This window comes from Leptidea sinapis, chromosome 18 (genome assembly GCF_905404315.1).
Source record: "Leptidea sinapis chromosome 18, ilLepSina1.1, whole genome shotgun sequence".
Lineage (NCBI taxonomy): Eukaryota > Metazoa > Arthropoda > Insecta > Lepidoptera > Pieridae > Leptidea > Leptidea sinapis.
The window spans coordinates 4,871,859-4,899,207 of NC_066282.1; the positions used below are offsets into that span (position 1 = coordinate 4,871,859).

Sequence of the window (27,349 nt, forward strand, 5' to 3'; positions counted from 1 at the left end):
GATTTTGTTGTTAATTATTATTTTATTAAATTGTGACCCCGATTATGCATCGACATTCAAATTGTAACAAAATTCTTACTTGCAAGAAATCACACACGTCATAAATAAAAGAAATTCAAAATCCCAGCTTTATTCATATGAAGACTTACGTCACATTTTACTTTCCCATGCATACTCTAGTATATTTTTATGGAATGGAAGAAACGAGTGTACGTGGTACTCTATGGTACCTTTGCCGGGCTTTGCAAGGTCTAAACCTTGTCCCACCGCAGACGATGACCGAAAAACGAATAGAGCTATGAAAAACCAAATAGACAAGCAGCAAGAAGCAAAAGTATAGTTCGGATTATTTTGTCCCTGAGCTATAGTAAATATGCATCTCTTATTCATAAGGGCTCGAAATCTTCTGTTTCTTGAGGGCGGTGGAATGAAACCCTAAAAGAGCTTTCGCACTACGTCCGATCAGAGACCGATACGTACCCGTGAAAAAACAGATCTAGAAATCTTGGACCGAATTCGGGTATTACACACTAGTCTCTGATGCAAATCCAAGCAAAGCAATTCAGGGGCCATGTTTTGGTATAAGGTATTATACGCGCAGCCACAGCAGAGCATTTACATCGTTGATCATGAATCCTTTCCATCGGCGTCAACTTCTGGCAATGCCTCTGCTCGAACGCATCTCGGAATCTCGAATTCTGTTCGGACGCAGTGCGCGAGCGTTCATACAAATAGGTATTATCACTATTACTTCGGTCCGTCAAGAATCTTGTCCGGAATGGAGAATGGAAGCCGGATCTAGTGCGTAAACTAGCTACTATAGATATACGACTACTGCGGACCCGTATTTTCACGGGTAGGATCGGACTCTTGATCGGATGTAGTGCAAAAGCGCTCTGAGAAACTAGCCCCAAAATTCATTTTACACAATTCTGCGATCTGTGCGAAAGTGATTTCGATTGTAGGTTTGTAGAGGACATTTCCTCTGACATACCTATATCACCAAATTCCAGAAACCTAAATGACATCTCCAGTAATATCATCGGCATAGGTAGATACGTATAGGTATAATATTTTTTACATAAGAAGGCAAACGGGCAAAAGAAGTGGTGAGGCAATCGCCTATGGACATCTGTAACACCTGGGGTCAAGTTAGATGCGTTGCTGACCTTTAAGTTGGGATTGTGTTCTAAGCATAAAGATTAGTCCTAAGTTCGGAATGGGAAAGCTACAACAGGTAATAAAATGAACTGCTTGTGCTTGGAAATAACATTCTCGTAAAACGTGCGTTTGTAGAATGCCAACATAATTATTGATATGCAGAATATATAATGTATTAGGTATAGCAGTCAGCTTTGGCGGTCACCCCCTTCACGACTTAGCCAATAACCGTCGACATCGGACTGCACCTTGTGGAGAAGATAACTTCGTTTTTATGAGAGCACTAATTTATACAATTTTTTCATGCAAAATCCAAATTTACTATATACTATATACGAGATACTCTAAACATTATACAAATAGTTTGTTCTCGTATAAGCTGATGGATATTTTTTTTTAGTTTACACTCAACTTTTTCCTTTGTATTTCACATGTATTATTTGTCTCTATGTTGTCGCCTCACTCTGATGTTTGGGAGCTATTTCCCATACCATTCTTTTTTCTTTCATCTTCTTCGGCAGCAATTTTACAGGGCAATTGTGAAATTTCCACTCCTTTTTAATTTTCTCTGACGAGCAGCCGATTCTTTTGATGTAGCATATTTTGGAGATAACAACAAACCAAGGACATTGTCAACGTCTACTGTTTGAGAATGTGAAGAATTTCCTATTTTTAGTATGTCATCCCCACCACCAAGGTGTCTGGAGTGTGATTTTCAAGGAACTTTCTTCCATGTAGTTACAACCAAGCTGTGGAATGAACTTCTTTGTGCGGTGTTTCCAGTTTCAAAAAAGCGCGTTCATCTTTCTAAACGCTCCTGTGATTATTTTGGTGTTGCAAGAGAATGTGGGTGGCGGTGATCACTTATTGTACGTACGTATGTCTTACTCTTCCGTAAAGAAACTTATAAGAGGTGACGGGACGAACAAGACTTTCATCAGTTAGTAAGTGATGCGTCTTTCATATTTATTCCAGTGCCACTCGGGATTTTTGAAGATCTCAAAAATTAGGAGCGGCACCGGGATTACCCTAGTCCTTTTGGGACACAAGTCTCATCAGACCAGTTATTTATTTCACTAGTTATGGCATCCTGTGCAATCTACCTAGTTACTTTATTTGATAGCTAATATTATTATTATATATACAAAATATATTAAATAGTTTTATTGACGTAAAAACTCACTATGGTTACACTTTCTCACATCTCGGCTAAATTCGATACGTACGCCACGAATTGTTAAGAATTTTTATCAATCGAGGATGCAAGGGTTAGAGTCTCGTGCACGGGCCGCAGGGGGGCAAGATACCATCGCATGGAGGACACGGAGAGCACGGGAAGCAGGTCGGAGGTGAGCACGGGGGCAACGGGCACGTAGGTGGACTAGGGCAATGGCCCCTGTATTGGCAGGGAGGACAGCAAGGCCGGCTCCAAGGAGAACAGGGCCCGCAGCAAGGGCCCCAAGTTGAACATGGTCCACAATACGCCATTATACCAATAAAATAGTTCACTAACGTGTCAATCGAAAATTTCAAATATAAACTGGGTAAAGTGGTTAGCTATTATTAAATTTAGTTGTACTTTTGTATATTATAATTATTATGTTTATACTTTATAATTTTTGTGTTATATGGTCTAATCTTGGTCTAACACTGAAATGACAGATATAATTTTTATTTTTAATACATCAATTATGTGCCATGTTTGATTAAACATACATTGTGCCAGAGAGTTAGTTATCTCTGAAACCTTCTCTGGTGTATTCTTTGAAGCGATTAAAAGCCTAATAAAAGACAAACCTTCTTAGTAAATTTATTATAATTAATAATACTGGAAGCAATGTAATAAAATAGAGATAATTTTCAAAAAAAAAAACTCCAAAAAAATGGAGCATTTCGATCTCTTTCACGAGCTCAACGTTCCTCGCATAACGGTAGATTCAGAAATTTAAAAGTACTATTAAACGCTAAATTTAATCCTATTTGAATTAAATTGAGTAGATACAAGACGGTCTTAAGATAGTCTCCCTCCCTCCTAGTGAGGTGGGATGTTTTAAATATGTAGTCACTGAAGTTAGCTACTAATTTATGTAACAATAAAATAAATTTTATGGCCTACGAATAATAAAATCAAATGGATTTTTGTAGCCTGTTTTAAAACGATCTATAACGATTAGATACTTGATGTCTTCTTTGCTGTTTATTAAAAAAATCCATTTATGGACGCAAATAATTTGTGACTAACAGACAGCAAATATAATCAGCATTAGATAACTTATATGCCTACATGAAACCTCTTGCTGCTAGATAACCGATTAAATCAGGCTAGGTTTAATACTTTAGTGTGCGTGACAATCTACGTCTAACACTCGCGATTTGAATGCCACTTTATTTTAATGTGCGTGCATTGCTCAAAGAGGATGTAAATACTACGTAATAAGAGGGACTGCCTAAGTAAAAATTGAAATTTAATTTAATATAAAACGTTCAGTCATTTTCCAGCCATAAGAAGAACCATTCTCTCATTTATATTTTCATATGTAACTTTAAGTACTCTGTGATTATTAACATCATATAAAACAATAGGTCAAACATCAAATGCAAGTAAGAATGCAGGAGTTCATCAAAGAGAATGTAAATACTACGTAAGATGAGTACGTAATGCCTGAGTTGAAACTGAAAATTTTAATTTTAGTTTAGCATGAAACGTGCAGTCTTTTGACATAAGTTTGAAATAGTAATTACAGTATCGCGGTTGGCCACGAAATATAATCCGGCTAAGTTTGAAAGCGAACAGTTGCTTATAACGTAGTGGATTTCAGCTATCTCCTTTTTTCACAAGATTATAATATATATTGACTGATGACGGCTATAGCCGTCGCGCGATCGCTTTTTTCTTAGTTTCGCTAGCCTGCTGTGACGTTTTTAGAACTGTCACACTAGTCACCGTATGTACAAGATTAAAACAACAAATAATAGGCAGATTGTATATTTTTTTATATGTATAAATAAGATTATTCCAGTTCTTTTGATACGTTACAATATAAACATATACCTAAACATACTTTGTATTATGTCACGATTATTTTGTGGTTTTAACATATTTTAGCAACCATGGATTAATTTTGAGGCTGACGATAAACACGATCTCAATTCACGCAACTTGTTACTTGTGTCAAGAACCAAGACACTCTAAATGACAGCTGTCAGAGGCTCATTTGGCGCGTAAACTGAACCACAAGATGGCCGTCAACATGTCCAATTACAAATATATAAATAATATATTATGTTTTGTATTAATTCTAACTGAGATTGTAAAGTAATATTAAAAGTCTCACTAGACCTACATAAGCTATGTATAATGATAACCATCAAATGGCCGGTACAATGCGACGTAATTCTAACTTAAACGTTAAAATAAATAGTTTAAGCGAACAATAATATATACATTCCAGCCTCAAATACATTCAACATTATTATCAGTTTCATGATTCTGATGGCACATCTTGTACAACTGATTATGAAATTATTTACTGATTTTACGAAAAATGCTCAAGTAGGTATTAAAAAAACACCAAGTAATTTACTCATCAGCTTTCTATTTTGACAATTATTAAGAAATAAACCTTTAAAAACTTAGATAATTTATACATCTAGATGGAGTCTCTTGCTGTTAGATAACTGATAGAAATAGGCCAAGAGTTTAGTGTGAGAATAAGTTTAGTGTGTGTGACAAGCTACGTCTTACACTCGCGATTTGTATGACACTTTGTGTTAGTGTGCGTGAAATGCTCAATATAGAGGGTAGTTGTAAAGTCAAGTATTTTCGACGTTTTCACAGCTGTCATAGTACATCTAGATGTAGAAATTATCTAAGTTAAGGTTAAGGTTCACATTACAGCAAATATTACCATTTGAGGTATAAATATAATTTCGAATAGATTAGCAGCAAAACATTAATTTAAATTTTGTTTACTTATAAAAAGTTGGCATGCCTTTGACGTTCCAAAGTTAGATTAACTAAATAAATAATCATTAATTCCTATCCACGCATCAATTAGTTATTTTCATTCAAATGTAGTTCTGTCCGAAATAGTTTTAATATTTAATTGGCATATTAAATATTCAGTCGGTTAAGGGAATTTATAAGGCCGGGAATGGCTTAATATCTTGCTGCCGCGGCGAAAAGTTTAAATCTGACATTTAAGGCACATCCACTTGTTTGGATTAACAAGGACATCCGCGTTGATACAAATAATTCCATTCGGGATTTTCGCAAAAAGGTCCTTAATAGTTAAAAAGAGTATTTGCCCACAAATATAGAATTTTGATTAGGAACAAATAATTATTTATAAATTGTTAGCAATTAACCTAAATATTAGACGATTAATAAATAAATAAGCTATACATAATGTGATGATTCTCTTAATTTAAATAGACAAGATTCGGCAGTAGGTAAGAAAGAGTAGTCGCTATTTATACAGAAATGTTGACATTAATGACAAAAACTACTTGAATTTTGCATTGAATTATTATGAATCTGAATCCGAAGTTCAGTCTTGCTTCACAAAACACTATATATACAGACAATTAAACTACATAATATGATAATTGAGTCCTTAATCGATACTAAAATACTAATAATACAATTCACCTAATGTTCTAGTGCGGACGCAAATCCCGAAAAAATTTCAGACCAATATAGTAGCTGTTCCTATCCCGTTACGTCACGCTTATACATGTACTGGCACATCTTGAGCGGAAATTTATTCCTTTTTTTCTGTCTGTCTCTATATCAGCGGGCATAAACAAATGAAACGACTATTGCCGACTATACTATAAAAATCCAAGATGGCCGCCATGTAAATTAAAAAAATCTATAACAAAAGTATTATAAAACCCTCTCCTGTTTGATTTGCACCTTATTGGTTAGTCACAGCATAACAAAAATATTATGTGCACCTCACATCACTGGAATGATGAGACAATCTAGTTTATTTTATATATGACAAACACTTCAGGTCATTGTTCACCGAAACCCAGTTTAAGACTATGGGGAGTTAATTACTTTACTAAACCTCACTTCCATGTTCTGTAACTATGATAGTTCACATTTTCCATTACTAAATGTTCAAGTATTACACATGAACTGATTGTATTTATATATTTAAGTGATTCTTGTTTTTTTAACGGTACCAACCGTACCAGAACAACAAGATTATTTATTACATCATTGACACCAGGTGGACAAATGTTCTATTAAGTTTTTATAATATTATTATAATATAGCTTCTTCACACCATGTGGTAACCATAGATGTACCTACATAAATGTAAGTACTTTATATATATTACATAATTCAACCGTACACTATCAATGGCCCGAATTAGGTCTTAAACTTAATCTTCTCTGCGACCGCACTTTTTAAGGAGCCCGCCCCTTATCTAGCATCCCGTACTAGACTAGTACCTTATTGATTCACTAACAGCACTTTGCTAAGCAGATCTATGTTAGATTGAGTATGGATACTCTCCGAGGTAATCAATGAGTGTTGACGGTAGTGGCAGAAGCCTGTGCTTTGGAGCGCACCAGAGCTTTGGAGTTAGAGGATTGGAGTCTAATGCTTTGTGGACAGCTAGCCGCGCAGCGTGGAGTAAACTTGGTGGTGATTGTCTCATTGGTGTCTTAAGGAGGACTGGGGAGTGAGGGCATCCCTCTCGGTCCACCCAAACGGTTCCTGCTGCTCCGCGCTCTCCAATAGTAGTATAGTGCTGGACTAACTCCACCACACACCGAAACCTTGGCATGAATCTCGCTAGTGGTCGGTCACAATCTAACCTATGAACAAATTTAAAAATTTAATCTAATGGACTAGTTATTGTATTGCATTATACTGTATCTTAGTATTAGTTCTTATGTTGCACAATTAAAACTCAAAAATTATGTATAGGTATGTTATATTGCTGTGGGTGTTGCCTGTAACAGCAATACTTAGACTTATTTAGAATAATATTTACTGTAATAGTCTAGTCAGCAAGTGCAAGTTGTTATAAACAAATAACTAAAAAAAAGGGGGTTTAGTTTTTTGCAAATATCTCATAATCCAATAAAGATTTTTCAAATTTGAAAAAAGATTCAAAAAGAGGAAGAAATTTCCTAAAAACGACTCCCGGAACTGTAGGACCAATATTTATAATTTTCTGTAAAATCTTTATTATTTTATGAGATATTTGCAAAAAACTAAAACCCCCCCTTTTTTTTAAGTTAACTGTTAATAACTTTCGAAAACCATCTAGATGCCATTGCGAATTGAATGAGTCCAGTCATAATTTTCAAAAAAGTTGAAAAAAGTTGACCAAAACGGCACTTGATGCCTAGACTATAATTAGTTAGTGATTATTGTGTTGGCGATGCTAAAAAATAAGTAAATATATTAATAAATATAATTTATTAATACATTAGTTCATACTGCCCCAGTTAAACAGAATATCCTATGATACGGTTAAAGAAAATTAACATTCCTCAACAAGTTAAAATAATAAATCTTCATTTAGCCTATCACTGTTGCCCGCACTATTCAAGTGTTTAAAAGTGACGAAATACGTAGTTCAAGTGAATTATGATATCACAGAGTCTAAGACGTAGGGATCGTAAAGGTATGTCAGAAACAGTCTTACTAAGAACAATTAACACACCCACAAATACTGCATTATGAGTCATTTGGTTTTCTTCTGAATGGAGATTGAAATTAGTTATGTAGCAGTTTAAAGTCAAACTCATTTATTTGCTAGAAACATTTACAGGTAAAGTTGTTATAAAGGAGGATGGCGAGAATTCATGTATTTTGGTACACACTGAATGAAGTTGCGTACATCATGGAAACTTATTAATAATTGTAGAACGTAACAAAAGTAGGAAAAAAGCAAATCGTAATTAAGTCTAAAAAAGTGGGAGAAAAAGGTATACCTACCTAAAAGTAAAATTTAACCTTAAATTATTAATCAATATCTATTGTTCAATCAATAATTTGTATCTTATGTCTTTGCCTAATTACGGTCTGCTAAAAGATAGTATAATATATATGTAGCAGCTAATAATTGAGGATTCACAATTCATCCTTATCGAACAATTCATTAGTGTCGAATCTTTTAAAGATACTTACCTACCTACTTCAAAAAACAATAATAATCTTATTTTGAATTACTATAGATAGGATAGAAGACTATATAATATCCATAAGAAAAACTTGTTCTATATAATATGACACAAAATAAACAACAACAAAACCAATTGTTTTTAAGTTTAAATGGACTACAACATAAATAAAAATAATAATATTGACACACTTTCTACACAAATTATCTTGCCCCAAATTAGGCATATATAGCCTGTGTTATGGGTTGCAAGAGAACGATATATTTAATACAATATACTTACTTAAACATACATAAATACTTACAAAGATACACATAAACATAAATAAATACATTATTATAAACATCCATGACTCTGAAACAAACATCCATATTCATCATATTAAAATGCTTGCACCTACTGGGATTAGAACCCGGGACCTCAAGCTTAGTAGGTAGGATTGTTAACCGCTCGGCTATACAGGTCGTCAAATTATATTATGTAGTAAGTACAGTCAAGGATACTTCAGATAAAAAAATCATGGAAAACATACTATGAGTGTTCGGAGTATTTAAATATCTCAACATGTTGGTAGAGATATGATATGTGTTGATATGTTATCATATGATTTTGAGAAAGTCAACAAGCACTAGTTATTAAAATATATGAATATTCTGTTATCAATTATCAGAAAATCTGTAGTAAGCCGTTACATGGATTTGGTTAAATAATACTAAATGTGTTGATAACAGTATTAAGTACTCTATGTATTAAGTTGATTTGTATAATATAATGTACTTAAGTTATCTAGACATTTCATATTTCCAACACTGGCCCAAACACCAAGTATCGGAATACACGGTGCTTATTTAGGTTATATAGACAGCACTCTTATAGAACTAAGCAATATTGACAAATGAACTAAGCAACATATAATAGTTTTGTGCACTTCATTGTAAAATTTCAAAAGAAAATATTCCTGATGTAGGTACAAACTTTTACCACCACTATTTTGGAAATATTTACCCAGAACGAGCATTCAAATATTATATAAATAAAGTCAACGGATCTACCAAATCTATGACATGGACACTCAAAGGTATGATCATTACATAACAAAACACTTTATATTTGATTAACAAGTCAATGCCTGACAGCTGATGACCTCTGCATAATATTGACCGAACAATTTGACGGTCCAAACGGTTGCAAACTACACAGACTTATTGTTGTGTAAATATGTAATACAATATATCTTATCTATGAACCTTATCATTTTATTTACCTAAAGAATCCCTGCTCATAGTGCAACCTTACTGACGTAGGACCTCTTTCCGTCTGCACTGACAAGGAGAATATGAAATTCCTATCTCCTGAATCCCGAATCAAAAAGGCACCAACACTGGCTTCCTTAAGGAGAGTTCTTGCACCCTGGAATTGTAATTACCCAGATTTAGAATACAATAATGATATAAGTATCTGTTAAATATGATTGAAGTAACTCAGAGGGAAAATAAAATTTAAAATGAGTGTCTAAATTGATATACAGTGACAAAAACTATCAATTTTACATCTTAAAAGGATTTTTATTATGCTCGGCTTAGTGGCAATTAAAATATAAACTGTGAAAATATGTCAGAAATTACATTTAATTGTTAAAATGAATATATTATAACTTGTCTTGGAATTTAGGCTAAAGATATTCAGTACAGAAATTATGTTTCCAACTATAATACGTATATAATATATAATTACCTGCCAGTCTAAGTTCCCATAATACCACCCAGAGAGACGCAGCGCTCTGAGTGTGTTGGCTAGTTGTTTCAGCTCATCATTGTAATGTGAGGATTTTGAAGGCACTGAAGGCACGGTACACAGAGGTGAATGTGGAAAGTATGCAGGCTGAATGTTGAATGGTGGGGTTACCGGTGTCACCGGTGTGGTCTGGCTCTTGACACAAGACAGGGAGACATGCAGCTCATGTCTGCAGTTGGGACAGCAGGCAACGCTAGATGACCAACTGCTTATCGGAAGTCCAACTTCTACACATGCATCTGGAAACAATAAAAATTATTCATTAAAACTTTGTAAAATACTCAATAACTTATGTAAAATAAAGAATAAATGTTAAATAATAATAAAAACCACAGGAGTACAGTAGATACTCTATCACACACACACTTGATAAAATTTTAGGGAAGGGAATGACCCGCCCCACATCACTATCACAAGGAATGACAAAAGCTTTTATATTACTGTTACTTTAGACTTCCCTATAATTAATTGGGCATAGTATATTTATAATAAATTAATTGTACTAATATGGTTCATTGTGTATATATCAATATTATCAACATCTCTCAATCAGCATTCTATTTTGAGCTGACCTTGTCAAAATCAGTTCACCTAAATAAACAAGTTTAAAAAATATGGCACCGACAGAAAATAAATATTATGAATAACTTATGAAATATAAATGACTTATTTCCAATATTGATCTTATAATTTACTATTAATATAACATTTTCTAGCATATTTTTAAGAGAAATATTCACCTTATACTTTAATTATGTCAGAATAAACAATAAAAAAATTTAAGGGAGTAATAATATTTTAATCATAATATGATATTTTTAATAAAAAAAAATATTGAGTACATATTTGGACTAAAATATTTGCAGAAAAATATAAAGATGTTTAATGAAATTAATTTAATCTAACTCATTAAAATTATATCAATATTATAGTGAACTAATCCTTTTTTTATGTACATAGACACATAATGGCAGTTATTAGTGAATGAAGGTTTTTCTTTGAATGATAATGGTTCACAGAAGTCCATTTCTTATCACAAGCTATGAATAAATTCCTTTATCACTTATCACTGACACTAAGCATGTTTACACAGAAACGAACACACATGTTCAGAAATCAGAACAAAAAATTCTCGGTACTTTAAGTTGTTGGTTGTATGTGCAACTTCTTTTGTAATTTTAATATCAAAAAAGATAAAGATATTAAGACGCTGGTTTATTATATAGTTATAATACTTATATTTCTAAATACTTATCAGGAGTTTTATTAACATCACACGAACTTACTTTCAGAAGGCAATCTCCTAGCTATAGTCATGTTTAGGGGACGAATTTTTGTTTCTCGCCTTTCTAATAAACACATCTGCCGCTTATTATTCGGTGGACTATTATATGATCCACCAAACTGCTTATTCGAGGCCACGATTTATTTAATTCACAACACAGTAGAAGTAAACTTTCACTTGACAACTTTTTTAAATCTTTGTAGAAAAAACTCTGTAGTATTCATACGAAATGCTCCTATATTTTGTTATTCACGACAACATAAGTTTTTAATACTTTCACTATGTAAATAGCACTATAAAATCAATTAAACTCCCAAACGTTCACTGACTCAAAACTTTCGCAAATATTACCGTGTCAAAAATATAAACGTCAAAAAAAGAAGTGTCACTTGTTACGCTTTAGTGATGGGACAACACAATAATTTCCCTAAACGAAATAAATTGAGCTGTTTTCATAAATTTTGTAAAATAAATTATTTTAATATAAAAAACCATTAAAACATATGCAGCAGCACAACAACTCGGCACGGCAGTACGACGAATACTAAAATTAAATACAGTATGTAATACAGAGTACAGACTACAGTAAATAGTTGCGCACGAAGCGGGGATCAGCGCGGGAGGACGGCGATGACGAGACTAGTCACTCGAGTGATACGAAACTTGAACGTTCATAGCTTCTGAGAATTCATTCATGAAATAATACTAATTATATAGTTATTGCCTATAGTAACAATGAGATTGCATTTGTGGGTTACTAAAGTATATACATATCATAGATATACTATAATACTATACATAATTTATCATCGTTATCATTTACTCTAAGGCGTTTAGATTGACATATTTTTCAATATAAGTATTAGTACACGTATGCTGGTACACCTATATGGAAATATTATCTTAATTGATTAACAAAAAAGGCCTTTACATAATATATGTAGCTAAACTCGAAACTTACTAAGTAGGTAAAATATAGACAAAATCTAATAATATGAGTAATAAGACAAACGCTACAATGCTTTAAAAGAGGCTTCAATCACGAATACATTTTCTGTACCAACATTGGTGTAGGTACTTGTTAACGCAAAAAAACATTTTTGTATATTTCTTATAGTACCTACCTACACGTTCAAATATTTTTTGAAATACCTAATTTATTCAGTGTTCAATAGAGAATATTTTTATTATTTAATCGCGTAGTAAAAGGGAAACGCAGGTGTTTGATTCGCATAAGAAATTCAGACACGATACACAGAACGAGTTCCACGTAGAGTGATTATATTTGGCATTCTGGGAATTCCCTACCTGCATTCAAAGCTTTCACATCCAAGAACCATCTGCCGGTCGCGGTGCCAGAGCAGCTGCTGCGTGTAATTTATTGTGATTGTGTCCCGACTCCCTTCATTCTATTGCTGTCTACTATTAAATACCGTGCATTGTATGTATACTACCGGATAGCAATCATTTTAATTTCGAGCAGCTGCAGTCAGAGACATGTTTTTATTACGATACCTAAATCATAATAGGTTCTACTGGACTGAATTATAGAGCATTTCTGGTCAGTAGGATGTCTTTGAAAATAATTTGTTGGAACTTTAATTGACCTATTAAAATATTCTTCACGAATATTAAAAATGTATTTTGTTTAGGTATATATTATTATAAAATAATAATTACAGACGCGTGAAATTCATTTAAAAATATTATATTTAATAATATAATATAAAATATTAATTGAAAAAAATATAAGGTCATGGCGACGCATCGCTACACCAACATATTTTCTAACCCCCATATGATGGTTAACATCAAAAATAAAAATGCATATTATTGACATTATATAAATATCTTCTCTTAAATTCATACATAAGTTAGCAATTTACATGGGATATGATTTTCGCGTTTTGGATTATAAAAGTATTATTATACCAAAAATGATTAAAATACTTTGGTTGTTTTTAGTAGATCCCATCACTATGATTTATTTATAAGTTAGAAACTGAGACACTCGATAATCCAGGTCATAGAGTAGGTGTAGAAATAAAATCGAAACAAAGTGAAAATAGCTTGGAAATGTTCTTGAAATTATAAAAAGCATTTGACGTTTGTTCGAATTTTCGTTAGTCTCCATAATAGAGACAAAATACACTTGATAACTGATTGCGTATTGAGATACTGGAATAAGGTCCTAAGAATCAAGTACCTAAATGAGCTGTCAAACATTGCTCGACAATGTGATTTGTCGGAAACTTAACACTTCGTTATGAACATTACAGGTTTGATAATTGCTCTGAGGCTGAGATCTTTAGAGCGTACATATACTTTACTTACGCAAAACTTAGCTGAGTGTGGTAAAACGCAAACTAGACTTTTGCATTGGGCTGTCTTAGATTAAGCTCAGCTGTCAAATGACTAAACAGAGAAATCAAAATTAAGCTAAGCTAACACTTAACTAAGTCTTACGCAAATAAATTCTTTTTTTTTTATGAAAATACGGGACGAGACGAGTAGGACGCTCAGATGATGGTAATTGATACGCCCTACCCATTACATTGCAGTGCCGCTCAGGATTCTTGGAAAGCCCAAAAATTTTGAGCGGCACTACAATTGCGCTCGTCACCTTGAGACATAAGATATTAAGACTCGTTTGCCCAGTAATTTCACTAGCTACGGCGCCCTTCAGACCGAAACACAGTAATGTTTACACATTACTGCTTCACGGCAGAAATAGGCGCCGTTGTGGTACCCATAATCTAGCCGGCATCCTGTGCAAAGGAGCCTCCCACTGGTAAAAAAGTCTGAGCAAAATCTAATAATAGATCTCAGCCTGAGATTACAATAGACTTTATTCCATCAGATGGAGTTCTTACCCAAAAATGTGAATAAAACATCGTACATTTCAGTCGTTTTAGTACCTACCTAATGTACGTATTAGCCTGAGTGTCACTGTCAAATACGACTGGTTGGGAGACCATACCTAGGTGGCGGTGATCACATATCATCAGAAATGTTTTACATAAGTAATATTATCTGTCTTTGTCCATTATAATCTAACAGCGTGTATACTTGTTTCAGGTATAATAAGAAAATAATTTTTTATTCAATCTGGGCACCTCATTATAGTAAACACTGGTAAGTAAATTTACTAACACCGATCAAATAACACACTCTAAGCTTGGAGGTCTGCTGAAAAGTGATATTGGATGAATTGTTGTACCCACAGAATCCACAGTAAGAAGAATAGAATAAAATTACTACATCATGCTTGTTGACAGTTGACACGAAATGCATTGATTGCCTGTTGTACCTAATATATTATAAATAATAATATTTCGACTTATGTGGTAATTTTTTCCCTTTATGTATCTAGTTCGTATCAGCTGTTTCAACCCGTTTTTTTTTAAATAAACTTTGTTAGGTACGCTTCCAACGCCATCATCATCCCGAAACCCGATCAACATTTCATTTTACTCGTGAGATGTACATTTTATCGCAAAATTAACAATCCTGAGGGAGCGCGATACGACTTGAACGCGAACGAAGTGACGTGTAGAAACTAGTATTTTATAGCCGAGTCTGTGTCGGGCTTAACGAATGACATCTTACGATATTTCAATACTCTTTGTTATAAATACACGAAAGCGGCTCTTTATACAAATAAGTACAATACTAATCCAGAGCGTGCAATCGTGATGTCCCCAAGTCATGGATTTATTAACTTATTCTAGGAAACAAACAATACGCCAATGGATTGTTTCAATAAAAATTGTGCGAAATAAAAGCGTAACGCGGCCGGAACCAATTATTTGTTTTAAGTCATTACTGTCTTTGTATCACGTAGGGGTGTTAAATTTCTACAGAATAGGTAGACATTCTAGGTACCTAGGTACTGTTTGAGTGTATTGTAGCTACAGCGTATTTTGCTCTTTGATATTAATTATTGTCTTGACTCTTGACAAATTGGTACCTATGTCACGGACTAGTGAAAAAAGAAGGACGCCACGCCGTGATATAAGCAAGTGAAGCACCTTTATGCTAGTGTGTGTGCGGTTACGGGGTATACCAGTTACCCAATTTTTTCTCCCTTAAATAATCATATTATATCCAGAAATATTTTTATAGTATTGTTTTTACACTTTTTCACAATGGCATTTTTAAAATATTTTATTGCGACGCAAACTGATCTGTCACAGACGATGGCAAATCTCATAATGGCGGCCGATCGGCTTGTATTAATATAAGTGTGTGCGTGGGGCTATGTATTTACGCGTTTACCGGCTTGTTTTGGTGCTTCATGGTTATATAAGGTGACACGGAGTCCTTCTTTTCTTACTCGTCCGTGACTTAAGTATATAATTTGTAAGTTTCTCCTGCCTTATGCTGTTTTTGTTTTACAGGTAAGCTACTGAATCCTTTTTTTACTATTATATTTATTATTATAAGTCCACATAGACATAATATGAATAAGGGCATAGCATGTGACCGGACGCCTGGGACTAAATTATGTTTAATTTATAACAATAACAATGACAGTAGGTAATATTTTTATATAAGAGTTTCTTGCGCCGCTTCTTCTCTCTCCGAGCGCATCTAAAAGAATTCTAAGGGAATCAACTTTGAGCAAATAAAATGAAGCTAATTGTCGCTAATGCAATAGAAATCCGCCCACAGTTAAGCCTTTAACCCACATATAAGGTATTAATACACTAGCGACTATATCTCTCGGGGTATTGTTGGTTTTACGTAAATGGAAACAAAATTTTCATAACCAAAACCATGGACCCAGTTTTGAAGTCCACGTATACATTATATGAATAAGGTCATAGCAATATAAAATGGAAGCGAATACAATAGAAGTCCGCCCACAGACAAGCCTTTAGACCACAGTTAAGCTATTTATACACCAGCGGGTATATCTCTCGGGGCATTGTTGGTTTTCTTGAAATCGTCTTGAATGACGATAATATTCTAAGAATAGTCGACGGACCATACAAAGGTGTTCACGTTACTTTCGTTACTCGGAATTATTATGAATAATTTGTGGCTATTGACTTGGTCTTCTTAAAAATGACACGCGCCTGACGATGTTTAAATTTGAATCTTGTAACTTGTAGGTTAGTTGCTTTAAGAGATTTGTAAGCCGTCACGCCCCCGAATTGTTATAATCATACAAGATATCACATTAGGTACGAGTATGTACTATTAACTATTAGGTACCTACTTTTAAATATATTTATAATTTGACTGGATTTTTTAAAACATTTAAAGTGTATTTTATTCTGTGGATATTAAATGAGACTGATCCGACACGCTCGGTTATGTAACGCGCGTTCGGGTGACAATCGGCTTGAGTTCTATTAGGGACCGCCATGCCATCAGACAGAGAAAACTCTACAGGAGTAATTTATACAATAAAAACTTAATTTGAATATCGGATTATTAACCTCAAGGTCACTTCGTTTTTATTAACAAGATTAATTTCGGAGCTCGCCATTTTGTTTTTATAGCAGCAATAATTTATTTAAATACTTTTATTCATTATAAGATTTGATCACTTATTGAGTGTTAATGTTAAAAACATTTAATTTTTTCCTCAACTTTTCCTTAATATAAAATTTGTTAATTTAATAGCGTCCTAAGGGCATTTTGTGGTATCATTATGAAAGTCATTTATTTTATAGTAACCATTACCCAAATATCAGCTATGACAATTGCGGATTATGATAAACAGCCAACTTACAGACAGATGGACAGACGGACCGAAAGAGAAATCGTTGTAATAGGGTTTGTAACTCTTTGAACAGAACCCTTACAAATAAACTTGGCATAAAGTTATACCTGAGAATAAACCAAGAATATGCAACATGTTTACAAATAGACATTTTGTTTATGATTGATTTATTCTGACGTAACGTTTCCCGCGTTTATTTGCAAGGCTGCTTGACATTCGGAAAACTTCAGAATCATCATTGTAATGACAGTGACAATCAACGTCCGACACTTGCCAAATGTTTGGCTACATAACACAATAATCTCAACTATATACCGCTTACGTTTAAACCACGCCTGAACTCCAGTTTTAATAGCTAAACTTAGAATTAGGGATTATTCTCTATGTGATTGTGGCCTTGATGAGGGAAACATGGATCATTTATTCTTCAGTTGTCCCTTAATGTAATCTTCGCTGTACAATTATATACCCGCTGAAGTCCCCCGTCCAACCTCCGTTAAATGTCTCCTCTCCCTAGTTTACACTCCTTTTGTAAATATTTTGTGTAAATATATTAAAATAAATAAGATTAAGTTGTAAATATTATTAAGTAATTATATTAATTAGTCTTACAAGCATGTATATTATTTGTTTCAGATATTTAATAAGAAAATTATGTATTCTTAACACCGATTAATACCGTTAAACTTAGAACACACATACTCAAAGCTTGGTAGTCTACCTTAGCGTGATTCTGGCAAATCTTTGGAGTCTTCCACAGAAGCCACAGTAGGAAGAATAGAATAGACATTCGGAAAACTTCAGAATCATCATTGTAATGACAGTGACACTTGCCAAATATTTGGCTACAATTAATTGCGACAATCTTTACGGGCCACAGTCGTATAAAAGGGAAGTTACGGCCTGACCAGATATAGCAGCATTTTTATCACAAGGCCATGATAAAAGAACAAAGGAATGATGACTCAAACATTCTGCCGTTGGCGTTATAAGTATTCCTGGTATACATTGCTTTTAAAACGACACGCTCGATACGATTCCGGCAAGCGACGAGTGAAATATGTTGATAGTAATCATTGTTGTTCAATTTTTTTAAGGACTTTTTCATTTTAGCCACCTTAGTATCTAAGCAAATTATACACGAAAAAAAAATATTTAAACTTTTTTTAGATATTAGCTGGCCCGGCAAACGTTGTTTTGTCTTATATACATTCCCGCACCCGCTGATCTCAGTTGCTTGAGTAATTATTTGTATTGCGAATATATAGGTATTGCTAATTAAAAATATAGGTTCGGGATAAGTAATCACCTGCATATCAAATACTAAATTTTTATTAGCATAGACTTATGTAATAATAATAAAATAAATAAAAGTTTGCACCATTGACTTACGGCCTTTCCCAATATTCAGTCTATATCCAGGTTTGGCCTACTTGAGATAAAGTCGTAACTATCGTTGACTTAAGGCCGTTTTCAATAACCTATCTATCCTTAGTTTAACTTTCTAGAGGTAGACAAATCTATCCTTTTACGCTTACTCACATTTCAATAACCTATCGACATAAAGCATTGGACTGTAACTATATTGGATATAACGATAGATAGATAAGAACTTGTCATTAAACGGTGATAGCACGTATCCGTAACTGGAGATACGTTATTGTAAATGGCCGTTAGCTGTCACAATAAACTTATCGACGGTAACCTACCTTAACCGTACACGCTGTCTGTCAATTGGAGGACGTATAGCTTACCAGCTTAGTTTGTATGGGAATTGTAATTCACGCGTCCCAATATAAAGCGATAAGAATGTAATTACTGACAGTAGAAGGTTGTAATTTATCTCTAGGTATCTGTAAATATTATATTTGTAACGGCCGTTAAAATATTATACTAATGAAGATACAGCAAGATAGAAAAGATAAGCGAATCTATTGTGACGGTACTTTTTTTAAATGAAAATAAGGAACGAGACGAGCAGGACTTCAGAGGTAATTGATACGCCCTATCCATTAGGATTATTGTAAAACCCAAAAATTCTGAGCGACACTACAATTGCGCTTGTTACCTTGGCACATAAGATGTTAAGTCTTATTTGCCCAGTAATTTCACTAGCTACGGGGTAATGTTTACACATTACTGCTTCGCGGCAGAAATAGGCGCCGATGTAGTAGCCATAATCTAGCCGGCTTCCTGTCCACTGGAGCCTCCCACTGGCCTAAAAAATTAAAACTATTATCAACCCGTCCTATCCGTGCCCCTACAAGAAATCAACACACGAGTATCGAATACAAAAAACGTGTTGCATAAAAAAAAACACACAAATGTCGACATATCAAGAACAGGACATTGTGAAATTAATTTATAAAGAACACAACAGTTTCGTCCAGCGAACACGATTCTGCGAAGGCTATTTCGATATTCCGCGAATTATCGTACGGCCGATATTAAAACACAATTTGTAATAATAACACTTATTCTTGGGTATAGTGTTCTCAGAAGGATATCTAATAAAGACGCTTGTGTTGATATGATTATTAGTGTAGGTACGAGTTAACTTGTTTTGAGGAAACTCACAGGAAATTGTAATGGAAAAGGGTTCTATTGTATTCTATTATTTTTAGTGGCTTCTGTGGTAAGGGCACCACAACTCGCCAATGTCACGTTTCAGTAGACCACCAGGGTCAGAGTGTGTCATTTGATCGCTGTTAACGAATTTACAATTGATTATGGTAATGATCGGTGCACAGATTCAAAATAATTTTATTTTCTTATTATACCTGAAACAAATATATATTTTTATTTTATTTTATGGAATAGGAGGACAGACGAGCGTACGGGTCATCTGGTGTTAAGTGATCACCGCCGCCCACATTTTCTTGTAACGCCAGATGAATCACGGGAGCGTTGCCGGCCTTGAAGGAAGGTGTACACGCTTTTTTTGTTTACGCATTACGCCAATATTTGTCATGTGTCAAAGTCATGTCACATAAAATAGATTAAGGATTGGTGTCCGCTGCGCTCCAACTAGATACCACAGGCGTAGTCACAAAGTGCGGCAACTATTACTACGCCCAAGTGGGCGTACTGTCTCGAACAATGTGTGACGTTAACGTGCCACATGTTTTGTTAAACTTTGCTATTAATAATTGAAACTAAAATGCCGGGTTTCGTTGTAAAACTTTGTAAATATAATATTACAAGAAAGATACCGGGATCACATATCATCAGTAAGTATTTTGTATTTTATTAATTTCAATGTAAAATAACACGAAGCGTATGTTACAAAATTTAAAAGATGTCACGCACACAGACATCTAATAGTTGCCGTATAAAAAAGCTATTGTTCTTAGGTAGTGCGGTAACTAGTTGGAGCGCAGCGGAGACCAATCCTTAATCTAAGTTGATAGCATAGAAAGTAGAAACTTCCATGATACCTACATCACTTGATTAAGCAAAATTTCATCAAGTATAAATTAAGGAAAACCACACTTAGCATGAATAAAACGTTAATTATAACAGAATCTATAAACCGCCGTCCATTTCGCAGAAATATTAAATTTAGCAAATGGATACGTTTAATATTATGGTTTATAAACCGTTTTCCATAAATTATCTCGCTATCGTTTGTCCAATATTTTGCTTTCGAGACAACAAATATCAAATAACGCAAATATTATCATAGAATTCATACTAGCGTATAGACGACATGACAACCCGATAATACGGGACCAATTTTGGTTTATCAATGTTTGAGCTAATGTCAAGCGTGGCTGACCGTTTACGACTTGCCTATCAAAATCGGTTACAGTTACAATAGATTCGCTAGCCTTTTCTATCTTGTTGTATCTCCGTTAGAGATGTTATTCTTTCTTGCACACTTTGTTTGTCTTAGCGCTAGTATATTGTAAGTTTTTAAAAAGGCATAAGAAGGCATAAAAGGCATTTATTTTCTCAAAATTGATTCCTTTAGAAATTCTTTTTGATGTAATTTCTAATAACTACTAGATACTACTACCGCTTCGGAAACAAATGGCGCTCTGAGAGAAGAAACGGCGCAAGAAACTCTCCCATCATTCTTTTTTTTGCGCTCTTTTCAATAAAAATATACAATATTGTACAGTCATTTCTATCGCTATAAAATAATCACAATCTAGTCCCAGGCTGTCCGATCATTTTAATCTAAGTAGGTAAGTCTGTTTGTAATATGAAAAATAACACCCCTGAAAAAATTAATTTTTTGACATTCTCTTTCATTTTTATTTTATTATGATTCAGCATTAAAATTCAAATTTTCACCTGTCTACGATCAACAACTATTTTTGTATCGCGATTTTAATGTTATTCCATTCCATCCACAGATACGCAATAGAGTTTGCAAGAAGTCAATCTAATACAAAAATTATTGTAGGTTATATCTGGTAGGTCTGATAATCGGTTGCATCTATTTTTTATACCCCAAAAATTTTAACTAATGATTTTTTTTTAATTACTTTTGCGATACAACGTTTGCTGGGTCAGCCAGTTCCTATATATAAAACTCTATAGAAGAATAGGTGTGGGTAGGTGTGAATGGCCTACCATTCTCTTTGGCCTTTGACATCAAGGCGCGGTAACGCGATTTCATCAGGCTTGCAAGTTGCGATACTGCACGTTTCCCTTGGAATTCCTTAACGATCTTGTACTTAGGCACGGCTCCCTAAATGATCTGATGTTTTTTTAAGATTCGTTTTATTGTTTATAATGATTTCACTCAAAAACTATTAGACTCAATGTAAATACTTCACCAGTAGAATGTCTAGATGGACTATGACAGCTTTGAAAACGTCGATAAAATTTGGGTTTACAACTACCCTCTATTTAAGCAATTCATGCACACTAACACAAAGTGTCATACAAATCGCGAGTGTGAGTCGTGCCTTGTCACGCACACTAATATTCCTGGCATGATTTATCGGTTGTCTAATAGCAAGAGACTATCTAGACGTATAAATTGTTTAAGGTGGAATGGTTTGCAATTAGTAACATGGGCTGGTATTCAATTAAAAAAAATTAAATATGCGTATGTAAATGGAAATAATTATACAAATGATTTAAGTTTTCTTTAGTGTTAATTCCGCCAATATTTGTTTTTAAACAATTCGACACGTGTTTCGCCTCTACACGAGGCATCCTCAGGACGTGTTGTCTCGCCAAAATCTGGCACAAGAGTCTCGTGCCAAACATTGGCGGAATTAACACTAAAGAAACCTTAAATCATTTGTATAATAATGGATATCCGCAAAGTAACGCCTACTTCAATAAAAAAAAAATAGAACTAATGTTAAACTAGGTATAAATCGGAGCCAATGTTGGTTTGAAACACATTGCTGTTAAAAAGAAAAACAATAACGAATTGTATGAAATGTACAATACTCTCCGTATTTTGGGGGCGAAAAACGTTATTTTCGAGTGTTCAGATCCAGCTGAATTTTTCTACATAATAAAATGAATAAAAACAATAGTTTAACATTATCGAAATAAACTTTCTCAGCAAATAATTTTCGCACACTTTCACAAAACAATTCCGTGAATAAGTGAAATTAAATTAAAACGGGGACGATGATAGCAGTAATGCTCGTGATGGCCTCAATTCAAATAAACCGGAGTACGAAAGCTCATAAAGACTTGGCAATAAATAATCGTGAGTTAGCTGAGCATTGCGCAGCCTTCGTACGTTCCGAGAAAAGAGGACCGTTCGCGATTCCACGAACATTACTGGCTTTCAATATTTCCAAACGAGTTCCGTTATTGATTATAGTTGTCGCCAAATTTGGAATTCTTCAGATTGGCCCGAGAAGCCGGAAGCACCTGAATGCAATGATTCATAAAAAACTATCTTAAAGTTCTGCAAGTAAAAACTAAGATGGTTAAGCCAAATGGAAGCTAATGACACTAGCACTAACTGAACTATTTCCATGTAGATCTCGCAACCTAAAAGAAAAAACAGGGTGCAGTGAAAAAAAATTGCCGGGAGCACCTGAAAAGTCTAGAAGAGGCATATAAGTTATAGATCAATCGTTCAGCAAAAGAGCACATTGAAATTAGAATTAAGATATTCATTAGTTCACAAACCACTTGCAGATCACTTGAGAATAATCCTTATTTATGTCACGATGGCTAGTTAAAGATTCTTATCGCGTGCGTGTAGCTAAAAATATGTTGGTTGAGATTCATAGACAACAAGCCTGAAGAGCGGAGGAGATGTTGAGTAATCCATGAAAGAGACTATTTTGGTCTCGAGGCAGTCACGTTTACGAGTGAAAGGCCCTTCCGCGCTGAACTCGTTATACGGGTTATGTTGTGTTCCATTCACTAGTTGAACGTTTCAATAAAGAATGGACCTATGTTGGTACCTATCTAATCCCTTTATTTTATTACTCCTTAACATGGACGCATTTACGGAAACTATCAATAAAATTGATGTTTATTCTGTATTAGATATCTTTATATTAACTTTTAGGTTTATCTATATGGAACTCAAGTGGATAGAGCTCTTCTTGGAAAACGCGTTTTCCCAGACATTAGATAAACTAATCTGAAAAACCCATGTTGTAAATTACATCCAAATCTTTAGATCCGATAAGGATATGTACGCAAAATAAAGATAATCACTTATGTACCTACGAGAATTCCCCTATCAGAACAATTTAATGAAATAGGTACGCTATTTTATGACTTAATAACACTAACATAGATCAAAATGATATTTATTTTATTTTCATAAGGGACGAGACGAGCAGGAAGTTGATGGTAATATTGATACGTCAAGGATTCCTCAGGATTCTTGATAAACCCAAAAGATTCGGCACTACAATTGCGCTCGTAAGAAGTAAGACGTAAAATATTAAGTCTCATTTTCCCAGTAATTTCACTAGCTACGGCGCCCTTCAGACCGAAACACAGTAATGTTTACACATAACTGCTTCACGGTAAAAATAGACGCCGTTGCGCCTGTGTATCACAACTGTGTTACCCATAATCTAGCCGTCATTTGTGCAAAGGAGCCTCCCTCTAGCGGGGACAAAGTGCTTTGTGAACGGCTACATGGACTTGGCGTTGCCTAGAGACGTCGCGTCGCTTCATTGTGTGTCTTCTACCGCATATATCACGGGGAGTATTAGGACGATACGACATGGGAACTTTAAAAAAAAACGCGTACACCTTCCTTAAAGGCCGGCAACGCTCCTGTGATTCCTCTGGTGTTGCAAGAGAGTGTGGACGGCGGTGATCACTTAACACCAGGTGACCTGTACGTTCATTTGTCCTCCTTTTCCTAAAAAGAAAAAGACAGAAGGCAATATTTGATGAAATTGTCAGGAATATTCTTGTATTATTTTCAATTTATTTCAAGTAAAACTTTACTTAGAATAAGAGTGAAATAGAGTTGTTATATAAAACATTTTTATTTGTAAGACCGCAAGAGTTGCGAAAAAGCTTATAAAGTAACATAAATTTCGTAAACAAAGTTTTGCAAAACAAACGACAGCCGACAAAGTTAATTTCGAAAGCGATTATTTCTCTAAGAATTCGTTAAGAAGAGAACTGAAACAGTTACGTAAAGAATATGTAAAGCATTTCGTAGTAACCAACGGAGCTGTATTTAAGCGTATTTTAAGCGGAAAACAAAAATTGACACTCAAAAAATATATAACCCTTAGTTCCTCGAAGCTGGTTGAGTAAACAAAAGAATGCTTTTTCTTCGTTATGAGATTTCTCAGATCTTGCAATTCGAACAGCGCTGCGGTCGAGTTTATACATAAAAAAAGACAATCGTTGGAGATTAAAAGCAGTGTTATTTGAAAACGAACCGTATCACAATTGAGTAGAAGCTATTCCAAACGGTTCAGAGATCAAAGGAGCTTTTCAATCAGTTTGCCAGGCGAAACGAGCCGGCTTCGGAGTACTCCGCTATTGAAATTTAAACTAGGTTATGTTCCGAGAAGATTTTTATTTTCGTGGCCCGTCCTAGGACAACGTTTGGAGAGATATCCAATGCGGAACGAATTCAAGAAATGGACCTGTTATCGGAAACGAGGCTTAGGTAAGCGTTTATAACCGATTTATTCAGTGAATTAAATCTTTTATCGAATCGAGATGCGCCTATTAGGTTGATGGATTGGTGCTTTGATGTGAAATTTAATTTAATAATTATCTACGGTTTTGGGTTACTTTTTATTTTATTTTACATTGTTATAAATTATTGTAGGTACGTATGCTATTCTAAATACTTAAACTGATTATTTTGACAATTGACAGGTGGTTGACGCTTCATTTCTGACACCTGAGTTGTAGGTACCACAGAGGGAGCAACTCTCTAGATGCGACGTTGCTCCGAGAAAGTCCAAAATCAAAGTATTTAATAAAAATCGTACTCTAACGAATAAGTCTTGGGAAGGCAGTGAGCTCATGACATAGCACAAGCAGAAGATCTGCGCTGAACATATATACCTCAAAATAGGTATGTGTGCCAGCATTATGCCGAAGGTTCAGCCGATTTGCGGCTACTATGCAGTTTTTTTTTATTTGTACAAACTCAACGAAACGTCAATTAACTAATAATCGGCGTAATCACTCACCGCTCAAGGTCTATGCTTATACGGTGTTTCTCTTTTGTGTATGTATATATATATATATATAAACATAAGTTGAATCATACATAATTTATAGTCCAGACTGTTCAGACTTCACTGTATCTGTTCTTTATAACATAATATCATTAAAGGCCAAAATATAAATTAACGATTTTTAATATTTTTTTTTGAAATAAGGGACGAGATGCGCAGGACGTTCAGCTAATGGCAATTGATACGCCTTGCCCATTACAATGCAATGTCTTTCAGGATTCTTGAGAAACCCAAAAATTCTGAGCGGCACTACAATTGCGCTTGACATTTTGAGACATAAGATGTCAAGTCTCGTTTTCCCAGTAATTTCACAAGCTACGGCGCGGCGCTCTTCAGACAGAAACACAGTACTGTTTACACATAAATACATCACGGCAGAAATAGGCGCCGTTGTGGTACCCATAATCTAACCGGCATCCTGCGCAAAGGAGCTCCCACTAGCAAAATACTCTAAAAAGTATGTCTTACTTTCAAATTATTGGTGAAATATATCCTTACCACTAATTTTTTAGCATATATGACAACATAACAGCATATTATATTTAAAAAATCTATAAGTTTGTTTATGCCTGCAAAACATCTACAACCAACAATTATAAACGGTTCATTGATAATTGATAAATATTATGTCGATATCCATTCAACACTTCCTCTTAATAGAAAAACGTTTACTCCGTTTTAAAAAAATATGTTATAAATTAATCCACCTAGTATTTAGTACAAACGTTCATTAAAGTCGTGACAAAGCCACTGAAACGTAGATAATAAACCGTATTCGAGCACAAAGGCTTTGTATCCGAGCTACAATGGATAAAAAAGTAAATACTCTACGGGATTAATAACGCGCTCTTTGTAGTCTGTACTCTATTATCTCGGGACGTTGACATTGAGTAGGGAATAGAAGGAAATATAGTTCACTTTATGACCTATAAATTATTAAATTGATTACAACTTACTTATTTTTTTAATCTAGAACGTTATTGAGTTTTATTACTTCTTTATATTTCACTAGCTGACCCAGCAAACGTCGTATTGCCATATAACATATTAAAAAAATCAATTATTAAAATTTTGATGCAACGGATTCTCAGATCTACCAAATATATCGTACTACAATTATTGTATTCGATTGCCATCTTGCAACCCTATATCGGTTTGGTGGATGCAACAGAGTAATATAAAAATCGTGATACAAAAATAGTTGTAGATCGTAGAAGTGCGAAAATTTAAATTTTTATGTATTTTTCAATGCTGAATCATAATAAAATAAACTTGTCAAAAAATAAAAAAATAAAATTTGGGGTGGACTACCCTTAAAATTTTGGGGGATGAAAAATAGATAGTAGCTGATTCTCAGACCTACTGCATATGCATATAAAATTTGGTAAAAATCAGTAAATCCGTTTCGGGGGAGTAAGGTAACTAACATTGTGACACGAGAATTTTAGATATAAGATTAACAGACTAAAAAAAGGAGGAAGATACCTATATATATGATAGCTAATATTTCCGTTATTTTTCCTTTATTTATAACAGAAGCCAAGACTGTTGACTTTC

The 27,349-nt window shown here is 34.3% G+C and overlaps 1 protein-coding gene across 2 annotated transcripts in view; it reads right to left on the reverse strand.

Annotated features, from left to right (window-relative positions):
- Positions 1–4,131: 4,131 nt before the first annotated feature.
- Positions 4,132–27,349, reverse strand: part of LOC126969448 (suppressor of cytokine signaling 2-like) — a 40,012-nt gene continuing 16,794 nt past the window's right edge. Inside the window, exons 1-4 of one of the 2 annotated variants that reach the window (XM_050814878.1) lie at positions 11,394–11,928; positions 10,048–10,346; positions 9,578–9,723; positions 4,132–6,996 (exon numbers count right to left, since the gene is read on the reverse strand). In XM_050814878.1, the coding sequence (XP_050670835.1) occupies positions 6,669–6,996; positions 9,578–9,723; positions 10,048–10,346; positions 11,394–11,469 (849 nt within the window). In that variant the 5' untranslated portion in view covers positions 11,470–11,928 and the 3' untranslated portion in view covers positions 4,132–6,668. Of the gene's footprint in view, positions 6,997–9,577; positions 9,724–10,047; positions 10,347–11,393; positions 11,929–27,349 lie in introns of those variants that run through there. The other variant, XM_050814879.1, reaches the window with a different exon arrangement.